A 13,763-nucleotide genomic window follows, 5' to 3' on the forward strand; every position below is an offset into this window, starting at 1 on the left:
TCACTCAAAACACCACTGTGGATTGGGGTTAAAAAAATTGGTGGGGATGTTTCTGGGGAAGTGTAGATGAAATAGTGTTCAATACATGTACATCATAGACCCACTTAGAGTCATACAAGAAATATATGATTAAAAGCAAACATATAGTGTCAAGACAGCTTCACTCATTGTACAAAAGTCTGTTAGAGAAATATAGGGTCAAAAGTGATATGTTTCAAGTATGTACAATGACAATTATGACATTCATCAATGTTCAATCGTATAGATGGATCGGAAAAAAACAGCCCATTTTCAAATATTGCAAAAGATGTGTACGAAAAGGCATGACACTGGCATTTGACAAAAGATCAATGTATTTAATGACCTTTGGTAATTTGGGCAATACCTTGAGGATACAAGCTTCAAACTTTATCAAATATAGAACATTGATTATGAAGTCCATGAGTTGTATAAGTGTTGGTGATGTAGCATTTTACCTCAATGAATATTTTGCATAATTCAATAAATGATGTTTGAAGATTAGTCAATATTTTGAGAATTAAAGTTTCTAACTTTGATATTTTGTTACATATATTGATGTTTAAACACAGGTGGGTTAAATATTGCTAATGACGTTTTTTCGAATATGTGAATAGGTAATTTACATAATTAACGGCCTTTAGTAATTTGGCAATTACCTGAGAATGTATGATTGTAAGCTTCAAACTTCATCAAATTTGGTCAAGACTGAACTAATTATTTTACTAATTTTATTTTGAGTTCAATAAAATGACCATGTTTGTGCCTGATAAGTTATTGTAGGTACTACTACTAGAGTAAGACAGACAGGAAAGAAACCCAGTAAGACCAACAGAAATTGAAGTTAACACAAGAAGAGGTGATAGAACTATTAAAGATGCGAACTATTTAGATTTTCCTACTTAGTATTCAGAGTTTAAAAAGTTGAAGGGTCAACCTTTTCTATCACATGACACCACTAAAGGCGTTGTCACTCGCCACAGCAGTGTGCGTCACAAACTCTACCTACGCAGTACAGTATACAAACAGCTACATAGTGGTACACTGGTAAGTATACAAATCAATATAAAGTATGTTTATATATTCTTCAGTAATTTACAATATAATAGTGACGTTTAGTATGTGACTTGTTCCGTGATCTAATACCCCTAATATATTCAAAAGGTATACAGTATGGTAGGAATATTTGAAAGAATTTACAAAAAGTACTGTTGCGTGTGCTTCCTGTGGAAAATCAGAATAAAACACCATCTAAGGCTTGTTCACATAACATGCGTTAATAGATAAGTGTAATATCTACATAGACTTAGTTAAGTTCAGTACACAAAAGGGAATCCTTGTTTTGATTACTTGCCTAAGTATTCCAAATGATGTCTACGCAACTGAAACAACCACCAGGAAATAACAACCGTAATTCTCTGTTGGTTAACATGAGTTCAAGGTCATGATATAAAAACTTATCTTGTGGCGTATTTACTGAATTGCAACAATGGAAATCCGCCCGTCACTTTCAGTTTGAGCTCAAGCCTCTATGTAATCGTCTGAGGCTATAGCAACCTTAGGTAGGCAGCAGCAACATAACTTGTAATTGTAATTTGCATATATTTGCATTATGGCCACATATTTATCAACTAAAAATCAATCAAATGATAGCGAAGGATTAATGTATTGCGAGATTGTACTGAGAAAACGATAATTTGTGGACATTCAAGTTCACCCTACAGTTTTCACTAACTTTCATTTTGAACCATTGTAGAATTCTCCGAATTCTATGTCTGACTCATTGTGTAGCACAATAGGCTAGCCTTGTATAATATTTCTAAAGATTTCTAGCTCTTTCAAATCGTTTAGTCAACAACCTAAGTGAACCATGATATTGCAAGGCAAACACTATATTAATGAATCAACTGCAGTTTAAGTTGAACTTTTTATTCACAATTCGAATGACAAATTAAGAAAGTGAATTGTTTCTCAAGTTATTACAAGTTTAATGATATTGCAATGAAACAGCTGTACAAATTGCATCTTGAATGATATAAGGACACCTGAAGAAAACCCCGAATATGGTATTGTTGAAACTATTAAGATGAAATTGATAATGACAAAGGTTCTTTCACTAAAGTATAAAGTTAACCAAAACTCCACTTAAAAAAATCAACGAATTAAGCGCCTGTTCTTTATTTTACAGGTACATGTACACTTACAGTTTTGTACTTCATCATCCCACCGTTGCTGTCTTGGGGATTGTATATCCAGTATCGCATACTTTTATATAGAGCCGCAAAACCGTTTCTTGGTAAGTAATATGCAACTAGATCCTATTATACTGGCTGGATATTATTTATTTAAACAAAATAACAGTTAAAGTCATTTTAATTTGTTACCCTGATGAATATCAATTGATTGCTCGAACTAGTTGACGACACTCATAGCATAACATCTTTTTTGGAATGAAAAGTTTGTTATTTAGCTTGCAGTAACTTTCACTTTTGAAGACTTCGTAGAATTCCTCTTTAACCATGGGTCATTGTGTAATCAGTACAAACACAGAGTTGCAGTACTTAGGACTCTTCGCCGAATTCACATTCAGTCTAAACGACAATGGTCTATTCATTGGAAAATTCATTGTAGCATATCTAGATTTAGAGTATGTGATGTCATTGTAAGGTATAGTTCTTTGTATTAGGTAAACGTGACATGATTGTAGATATACAGACAGTACTTGGCGATTTGAAGTTTGCGATAGAAGTAAACTGCTTTCATACTCAATTCTTTTATATGAAGAGTAGCGAGGTAAAATTCAAAGTTTTGCAAGTTTAAACTTACACACAGACAAACACGCTCACACGCACGCACGTGTACAGATGGGCGTGCGTGCATGCGCACGTACATACATACATACATACATACATACATACATACATACATACATACATACATACATACATACCCTGTGATGACCGAGATATTTTGTTTGTTTGTTTTTCCAGACAACATGATACCAACCATTGCGGACCTCTGTCTGAAAGTCATTTCTGAAAATCTAATGAAGCTATATCCATCAATCAGAGATGAGCTACCAGTACCACTTAAGGAGACTCTTCTGGAAAGGTTGTCATCTCGAGATATGATTACAAATGATAACATACCATACATTGATCAGTGTTTGTTTGTTCCAGAACTTAAGAACGTAAGCTTATGTTTACATCGAACTGTAGCAGAGGAATTTCTTGAGAAATTAGTAGCAGCGAAGTGTAAATTTAGGCAATTGCACATTAGTACGTACAATATGTCAATAAGCATAAAATGTAATATTGATGAGGATGATAATGAGGTTTTTAATGGAGATAAATCATATCAACAATTCAGTGATGATTTACATAGATATCCCGAGTCAACATTTAATGATGATCGCCTCAATCAAGTCCTGGCTGAAATATTTATCAACCAGGACGAGTTAGAGGATATCACGATAGATTTACCAGATATTTCAAAGATAGATTTCCTTTCACATATCGTGAGCCCAAAGTTGAAGAAAGTGTTTCTAAGAATAGAGAAAAATGTGTTAAATTTCAGAGAAATGTTACACACATTTATCAATAATAACACACAAATATGCGATCTATATTTAAGATATCCCCGTCGATCATATATAGATACGAATGCTTTAGATGAATACATTTGCTGCATAGCTTCCAGTTTAGGAGGTAGCTGTGAAACATTAGCAGTAATTGGCTATTCGCACTTAAATGATGAGGTCATTAATGCAATTGCTGAAAATTGTCTGAATTTGAAGAGTTTAGAACTCGTTCAACTGGATGGATATTTAAAATTCGAACCCCCCGAGATAAACCATGAAGTCAAGTCTAGTAGTGTGGTTACATTGCTCAACAAATGTAAACACATCGAATACTTGTCTTTGACATGCCAGAAGTTCTCTTTCAATGATGTCCTCAATATACCTCCAAATGTCAAAATTTTAAAAATACTTCCACGCATCTATGACACGGAGAACGAATGTTCATCAATCATATTTACTCATCAGGATGGTCAGTACTTAGAGAAACTGGATATCCCAATGTCTTTCCTCAATAGCGATTCCTGGAAAATTGTATTTTCCCAGATAGGACCGCGATTGAAAGAACTACGATTCAAATTTCAACAGGATGGGGAAGCCATTGCAAAAGCAATTGTTGACTATTGTCCCTGTTTAGTTGGATTAGATTTGTGCAATACGTCATATTCTACTTTTGAAATTCTTCGGTTCATCTTTCAGAATAAGGAACGAGCTCATAAATTTAGTTATTTGAAGTTGGGTGACTTTGAGTGTGATGATGTGGAGGCGGCGAAGTATTTATTATACAGTATCGTAAAGTCTTGTGAAATGTTAACTCAACTAACGATCAACAGTCAGTACGTGGATGATGCATTCCTGTTGAGCATAGCTAATAATTGCAAGTGTCTTACAAACTTGGCTATTGAAGAGAGCAATGAGACGCTGCCAAATGACAATATAATCACTGACGTGGGTGTGTGTGAAATAGCCAGAAAATGCAACCTCGAAGAATTGTATTTACGTGGTTCACCTTATTGTAAGGTGACCGATAGGTTGATACTACAATTAGCAGAGTCCTGTCGGTATTTGAAAATACTGGATTATGCTGTTTGTGATAACATTGACGTGGAGCGATACTTTCACGCCAATAAAGTTCTTAAAAACTCTGTTGTTGGAAGGATAAAAATCACATTGGTGTCAAAAAAAATAGACGACGACGAAAATAAGTACCTCGCTTTAATAGATCCATACGATGATTACGATGATTACTATGATTACAATGATTACAATGATTACAATGGTTACGGTAGCGACGGTGTATTCCAGGACTGGTACATCTCAGACCGGTACACCTCAGACGGCTATTGGTCTTAGGGTACCCCGAAGGTGGAAGTCCCAGACGAAGCGGGCACGCATGCTTGTTAGAAATTTCACGGAAAAGGGGGTGTTTTTCGTCGGACATCTTGGTCCGTGGAATCGTAAAAAATGTGTACTTTTTCAGACCACCCTCCGAGAATACGAGTAAGATGCCATTTTTCTACTCTCTCTGGGAAGAAACTTCCCAAAGAAGGCCCGGGGACGAAGGTCCCGTAATCCAGGACCGTACATTGTCAATGCAAGTACTAGTATTGTGTGTTCCTTTATCACAAACGGTCAGCACACTTAGCTTGTGGTATTCGGCGAAACGAAACGAAATGGCTCATGGTATTCAGCGAAACAAAACGAGACGAAACAAGGCAACTGTGAACGAAAAATGTTAGGGCATATAGGTATCAACTATGGCTTTCAATTATGTTTACCTCATTTTTTGTCTTTAGTAATTTGTAATTATCGCTTAAGAGTCTTTTTTACATATGGTATATCAGCATCTATGGTAAACAATAGTATTCAAACGTTAGGGCAAGTTAGTGTATGCACTGTGTATCCTTGAAGGTAAAACTTCAAGGTTTTTTGCAGTGATTTTCTCCTAGATTCGCTAAAAAAGGGGGGTGTTTTTCATTGAAATATTCGCGGAAAGGGGTACATTTGAAATTTCGCTTACAGGCATGGGTACCCACCCACCCATCCAGGGACTGCCACCGCCAGGGAGGGTACATGTTTTGTGTTCTCGGAAGACCTTAGGCCAAAATAAGGAAATCTATGGTGGTCTGAAATATTAAAGACGTGTGACATATACCAGAAAACACTATGTAAAAAATGATGTATATAAAACAATAGTTTAAATCGACACCTATACTGAAGTATACTTATAATGAAAGTCTATAACGAAACCTTACAATAAAAAAAACATCTATCTGTGCATGATCCAGTGATAATGGATTAATTATTATATTAAACTCAGCATATTAAAACTGTCATAGTACATGATAATAGCAGGTAAACTTTAACAGGTTAAAACAAACACACATTTTACTTGTCCATTCTCATTAGTAGTTGACCTATATGCGTCAGGAACCACACGGTGTATTAATTTCGTTGATGATTCAATGCAAGACAAAAGATAAGTAACTGTTTTAAAATTCCAGATAATTCCAGATAAAAAAGTACAAAAATGTGTATCAAACATGCAAGAATTGATGAATCAACATACAAACACAACTCTACAAAATGTGACGTGTGGCACTTTTAATACTATGTAGGGTTAATAAAACAGGTGTTAAAATATCACATGCATTATCAATAATGAACGTATCTTTTCGCGGTACTCTTCGTTGTCTCTTCACATATATTCCTCACCTCAGAGTGTCCAAATGTTCGACTGATTTCACATAACTTGAACTTGATTTCATGAACACCTTCAAGATACATGAATTATTCAATAAAGTTAAAGTAAGTCTTTTATGACCACTGTAATGGAAGTGGTTTATTTCTCAAACGTGCACGTACACATGGGAATTCCAGTTTCTCCAAGCAAGTGACATAGCATACTCCTGCATACACGTAATATTTGATTTTTTCAGAGTGTGTATTCCTGTAAGTAAGTACTTAAAATTTTAGTAGGGGTAATAAAGGTTCAAGTGTACCCACATTGAATTTCACAATCAGATTGCCTAATGTATTTACTTATATATATGGGCGTTTGTGTGTGTAGATCACGTGGCTCTGTATCCATCACGTTTGACTTACAGCCTGTAAATATTCGTGTATATTGTTAAGGTTGAACAACTCATGAATCTATTGTTACTACATAAGTATATGCTGTATTTAATAAATATCAATTTTAAAGTAGATTATCAAAGAATCATTATGATAATGGTAAGGTATAGGTATTATATACATAACTTATTAATGTAAATTTTAGAGAATAATGTTGTATATTTTTATATATTCAGTGTAGTAATACAGGTATATATAGTTTTACGTCATGATTTATTGCTTGTGAATATTCAAATACCAGTACTTATCGTTGCTTTATAGTTATGTAAGAGAGTTGTTTATTTTTTTGTAATTGTTTACAATCAATTCACTAATTGACGTTATTTATTCACGGTTTTTATCAACAACGTTATGGAAACCTTACAGAAACTCATATATATCAAATTGGAATTTAAACAGAAACTCATGTCAATAAATCAATTAATCAAATTCGTAAAGCGCTGATTTCCAGAGCAACGTTCTGTTTGGAAACGCTAAGTAGCTAAAGAACACCATAGACTTTGGTGAAAAAATAATGTCATATTGGAAACTAAACAGAAACTTGTAATATGTCAAATTATCGATTTTAAGTTTCCATGCTACAGAATATGTTATCATAAATGTTTTGTTTTGTTTTGATTGACAGGGAAGGAAATTAAATAGAAACGCAAATGTCAAGTTGACGATAACTTACTTTGATAACTTACGGCTTCTTTTTGAAGATGTTATACATTTTGATTTCACTATAATTGGGGTTTCGGAGGTGTGGAGTATTCCGGATCAAAATCTTTTTTCTTTAAATGGGTATTCACTGGAAATTAATTGTCGTGACGATTCCAGGGGCGGAGGTGTTGGTGCATATATTTCTACCTCTATAAAGTACAAATTGTTGCAAGCTAAAGTAATTCATGCCGAGTCACTTTGGCTAGAAATGAATATTAAAAATCACAAGGTAATCATTGGTGTTATCTATAGGCGTCCAAATACAAACCTTAAAGAATTTCAAACTAATTTAACTGAAGTGTTAGACACGTTCAAACTCAACAGATCGGGCTGTATTTTAATGGGAGACTTTAATGTCGACCTCAACAATTCCAATATCAATTCTGAAATGTTCCTTTCTAGTATGAATTGTTTGAGTTTACACCAGCTTATTTCATCTCCAACTAGAATAACCAACACATCAAGCACGTTGATTGATCATATTTACACCAATATATGTTCCAACACAATCCAAACCGGTACAATTTTAACAGATGTCACGGATCACCTCCCTGTATTTGCAATATTTGATGTATGTAATTTTCAGCCAAAGTATAAACAGATAGTATATAGAAGTTATAGAAATTACGACAAAGAATTATTCTTGAGAACCCTTGGTAATGTATCTTGGAATAATATATATGAATGTACTGATGTAAATTTAGCCTATGATAGGTTTTGTTCGGTGTTCACAGACATTTGTGACTTGCATGCACCAATTGTAAAACACAATGTAAAGAAAACCGGACGTAAGAAGCCATGGATCACAAGAGCAATTAAGAAATCCATCAATAAGAAGCACAGATTGTATTCTAATGTCATCAATTCAGGTTTTAATATAAACGTTGTCAACAAGTATAAACGTTATAGGAATATTTTAACATCTATCCTCAGAAATGCCAAAAAGACGTATTATAGTAATCTGTTTTTGGAGAACAGGGGTAATGTTAAGAAAACGTGGGGAATAATCAATGATATTCTTAACAGGGGCAATGGTAATGCCAAGGGTGGCCTACCTGATAAACTTATAATTTCCTCTGACAACTATGACAGCCAATATACCTCACCACAGGATATTGTGTCAGCTTTCAATGACTTTTTTGTTCATATCGGCCCAAAGTTAGCTGAAAAAATGGAAGGCTGCAACAAAAACTTTGGAGAATATCTCGATGCACCAAACGTTAACTCTTTCTACCTTTGTCCAACTACTCAAGATGAGGTTAAAAATATCATACATACTCTAGATGTTAAAAAGTCCTGTGGCTATGACAAACTCCCAGCTCGATTGCTAATCGACGCTGCTAATGTAATAGCTAAACCCTTACAGTACATCTTCAACCTTTCTTTTTCCTGTGGTGACGTCCCCAATGCCCTCAAAATTGCAAAAGTGAAACCATTATTTAAACAGGGATCAGAACAAATTCCTGGCAATTATCGGCCAATTTCAATCCTTCCAATTTTAAGCAAAGTTTTAGAAAGACTAGTCGACAACCGTTTACGATCATTCATCACACATAACACAATACTATATGAGCATCAATATGGTTTCCGAGAAAAATATAGTACAAAATTGTCTGTTATAAACTTAGTGAATCATCTTGTTAAACAGATAGACGAAGGGAGGGTTACCCTTGGCATTTTCATTGACTTCTCAAAGGCCTTTGATACCATCAATCACAATATTTTATTATCTAAACTTGCACATTATGGAATTCGAGGTTTACCCCTTTTGTGGTTTCGGGATTACCTCCGAAATCGACAGCAATATGTTTGTTCTAATGGTGTTAACTCTACCTATTCTCCAATAACATGCGGAGTCCCACAGGGTTCTGTCTTGGGACCAACACTATTTTTATTATATATCAATGACCTGCCACTTTCATCGTCATATTTTGATTTCAGATTGTTTGCAGACGATTCGAACCTTTTTCACACTTTTCCCACAAAGTTCAACAATATTGACCTGTCCATAGTAAACCACGAGTTTCATAATGTGACGGCTTGGTGTACTGCAAACAAGCTCACAATAAATGAGTCTAAAACAAAGTACATTCTTATGAGAAGTCGTAGGTTTTCACCCAGTGTCAGTGGAACTCTTTATGTAAATAGGAATGCTATTGAGCAAGTTAATTATGCGTCGTTTGTTGGTATTGTCATTGATGAACATCTGCTTTGGAAGGAACACATTTGTCATGTAAATAATATTATAAGAAGAAAAATAGGCGCCATTTTCAAACTGAGGGAATTCGTACCGAAACATGTACTTACTTTTCTCTACACCACTTTCATCCAACCTCATATATCCTATGGGTTAGAAGTCTGGGGAAATACTTTTCATTCATATTTAGATTGTATTTTATTATCCCAGAAAATGGCTATGCGTGCTATTTCGCATAGCCATTTTCGGGAACATTCTTCTCCTCTTTTCAACCAGTTAGAAATTCTCGACGTTTTTAAGTTACACAAGTATTTAGTAGGGGTTTTTGTTTACGACTTAATACACAATAATTTACCACACTCTATAACCGATTATTGCACACTGTTGACTTATGAATACAATACACGACAGAAGGCTCAGGGCAATTTATGTATTCCTCCAGTGAAGACATCAGTTGGACAACAATCAATATCATATACAGGTGCAACTACATGGAACGACATCAAATACAATATCAGGAAGGAACCAACACGACATAGTTTCAAGCGGTCACTTAAAATAGATTTACTAAAAGAATATATAGCATAGTTGGCATTCTTTACCGAACTTTCTTCTCATCACTTTTAAAATGACTTGGATTGGGATGGGGGTTGGGGGGAGGGGCAAGTGCGTTTAGTAACACCCGTGAATGTTTAACCATTAACCATTAATGTAAGGGGTCAGACTTGATTAGCAAAGCTATTTTCTGACTCCTATTGTATAAATTGTGTATAAATATTTTTTTCCCAAGTGATCTGTAATTATTTCTTGTACAGGTAATAAAAATCAATCAATCAATCAATCAATTATAGTTGTCCTTTTTCTCTCAATATATTACCATAGAATATATAGAAGAGGTAAATCCTGTCTATCTATCTATCTATCTATCTATCTATCTATCTATCTATCTATCTATCTATCTATCTATCTGTCTGTCTGTCTGTGTGTCTGTCTGTCTGTCTGTCTGTATGTCTGTCTGTCTGTCTATATATCTGCCTCTGTCTGTCTGTCTGTCTGTCTGTCTGTCTGTCTGTCTGTCTGTCTGATGCTATAGCTTCAGCTTTTATTGACTTTTTGCATACTTAATGTTCAGTCATTAATACACAAGGTAGCCACAGTTGCAAGTCCCAAGGGCTTCAATGTGCGGCTAAAAATGGTAAATATAATAGATAATCGTGTAATGTACTAAACAAATTTATTGTCTTCTTAGTTTTGATCTTTTGAGGCTAGCGTGCGAAAAATAGACCTCTGTTTCTAGTATAGATTCAATGGAACAGTTACAATCGGGAACAGCTCTATGGCTGAATCAGAATCATGAATCATGCGCTCCTCAATACCGTGCGCTTTGTACTGTGACAGACCAGAGCATATATGACTTGACATGACAAGACAAGACAAGACAAGACAATACAAGACAATACAATACAAGACAAAACCAGACATGACACGCTAGGCATTGCATTACCTTGTCGATATGGTTGATATCAAGGACGTCAGCAAATTACGAGTGAAAATCAACGCAAATAAAGTATGAAACTCTACAAGTGCAACGTAATATCTATAATTATGACTAAAAATTCTCCACATCTCTATACTTTCTCGTCTCACCCATAAAATTACATTGAGCGACACGAGGGGTCAAAGTAAATGAGTGAATGTATACAAAAACTAAGCAGACAACCAACCATAACGTGGAAGGGTGTTGGGGTTCAGAGAAATATCAGAATGCTGAATGACGTCTACCTATACTTTTCAAAAAATACCCACCGCATTACTAACAAAGTACCACCACACCAATCAGAATTTCTAACAACTATTATTATACCGTTCACCAACACAACACAGGAACCAAATTCCACATTCAGAAAACCCACTCCAGATCCTTTAGATACATGACACCCATCGTTGCAAATAGTTCACCAATCTAATGACTTTTCGTTATCCGTAATCTCTCATTTTTCTTGGTGTTCCATGTGTTCTGATTTTTGACTTCTTCTACTCTATTCTCAATGTTATCAGTATATATAAACATTTCGACAACAAGAAGAAGAGGAAAACAGAGACATATATAACACTATCTCTTTCTAATTCTAACCCCACAAACAAACAAACAAACACACATACATATACATAAATACATACATACATCAAAATGCCATCAAAAGTGTTTTTAACTGGTAGACTGTAAGTATTGCTTGTATTCTTGTTTGAATTCACACCTATACTGTGTAGATCCCTAATTGTTATTGGAATACCATTCCATAGTTTGGCATCTGCCTATTTCATCGTGAATTATCCTGACCTGTACTTTACTTTACCCTTGGAATTGTAAGGTAGTTTCTTGTATTTTGTCTAGTTGAATTGGAGGGATTTACATGTGTGTAGTAATTAGGATAGAAGTGCGCCCGCGTGTTGGTCAACTTGACATTCTCGGTAACCTTGTCATGCTGATAAGTTACTTATTCGACATAATACCCATCAGTGTGGTCGCTACAATCGCAGTCAAATTTATATCAGGTCAAAGTTCGGTAAATAGCAAGTGACGGTGAACTACTTTTCAGTACGTGTTCAATCGAATAGCTTAGGACTTTCACATTTTAAATACGCACGTACATGTACCAATCACCACCCTCAGAAAACTATCAAGTCACCTTAATTATGTGGCTTTAGATGCATCTAGGACAAGGTTTCATGATTAAAAAAGTGTTTTTATTATAATTGCTAATGAATTACATTGACCTCACGGTGATAAAACATCTTTGCCATTATAACGTGTAATATTCTGTGCACACAATTAATATTTGAAGTAGCTGAAAGGCTATTCATTCCCGGCCCATCGTAATAATTGGTTTATTTGGTTCACTGCTCAAGTGCTCATCACCGATCATGCAAATGAGATTTATGATGCACTGTGTCATCTTCTAAGAAATGTATTTTATAGTACTATAGGCACAGTTGCGTGTGTGCGTGCGTGTGTGTGTGTGCGCCCCCGCGCGTGCGTGCGTGCGTGCGTGCGTGCGTGCGTGTGTGTGTGTGTGTGTGTGTGTGTGTGTGTGTGTGTGTGTGTGTCAAAAACCGCCAGACCGATTGCCTTGGTATTTGCTGGGGACATTACTTAGGGAATGTAGATGGGAAATTGTTCAAGTGCAAATGATCGCATCAGAGATGTGCATTTTGGGTCAAAAACATGATTCGTGTTGTTAAACAATGTTTTGACTCAGCCTAGAAATGAAAGGTTCTTGTTTAATTGATGCAATGAAACCATTAAATCTTTTATCGGCTACTTCACATCTCAATGTCAATGGCATCAAGATTAACCTCTGTTTCAGGTTGCTTGGAAACGCTGTTTTTAATTATAGCAAAGCTCAATTAAATCATAGACACTGTCTATGATTAAAACAGGTTCATTCATGTTACAGAGTCTGTTTGGGTAAAAAAGTGTGATTTTTGGTCAAAACACTCAAACTCAAAAACTACTGGGCAGATCGGTCGGAAATTTGGTGGGAACAACCGTAGGGGTATTAGTATTAAGAATGGCTCAGGACCTGATGATCCCATCAGTGATATGCAAATCAACTATAAAATGTGTGTTTTGGTCAGAAGTCTTTAATTCCAAAAGTACTGAACAAATTGGGCTGAAATGTAATGGGGATGGATCTATGGGCGTCCATATGAAGAAATATTAAGCATAGAATGATCATGATCTCATAAGTGATATGCAAATTAGGCGCAAAAATGTGGATTTTGGTCAAAAACTTGTATCTCAAAAAGTACTGGATCAATAAGACTGAAACTTGGTGAGATGTTTCTAGGCGTGTTATTCTGCAGATTTTCTTCAAAAGGTTTTGAAAGAGTTGTCCCTAGCAACCATGACCACACCCTTAGCAACAACCAAATGGCAGTATCTTTTGGTCATATAACATCATCATCTGGTAGGCATGTGAGTAAACATTAAAAAAATTGTATGCAAATTTCCTAGTAACCATGACCACGCCCATAGCAACAACCAAACGGTGGTGTATTTCACAAAGATAACAGGATTCTTAGACAAGTGAACAAACATTCACAAAGTGTATGCAAATATGTCTAGCAACA

At 35.4% G+C, this 13,763-nt stretch overlaps 1 protein-coding gene across 1 annotated transcript; it reads left to right on the forward strand.

Annotated features, from left to right (window-relative positions):
- Positions 1-1,010: 1,010 nt before the first annotated feature.
- Positions 1,011-10,445, forward strand: LOC144450739 (uncharacterized). Its single transcript, XM_078141433.1, has 3 exons — positions 1,011-1,065; positions 2,207-2,314; positions 3,009-10,445. Exon 3 carries the CDS (start codon positions 3,014-3,016, stop codon positions 4,946-4,948), a length of 1,935 nt encoding a protein of 644 aa, XP_077997559.1. The 5' UTR covers positions 1,011-1,065; positions 2,207-2,314; positions 3,009-3,013; the 3' UTR covers positions 4,949-10,445.
- The last annotated feature ends 3,318 nt before the right edge of the window (positions 10,446-13,763 follow it).

The sequence above is a fragment of the Glandiceps talaboti genome, chromosome 20, assembly GCF_964340395.1.
Source record: "Glandiceps talaboti chromosome 20, keGlaTala1.1, whole genome shotgun sequence".
Lineage (NCBI taxonomy): Eukaryota > Metazoa > Hemichordata > Enteropneusta > Spengelidae > Glandiceps > Glandiceps talaboti.

What these genes read in the sequence shown, in the direction of transcription:
- LOC144450739 (XM_078141433.1), top strand. Translation starts at nt 3,014, where the DNA reads ATGATACCAACCATTGCGGACCTCTGTCTGAAAGTCATTTCTGAAAAT.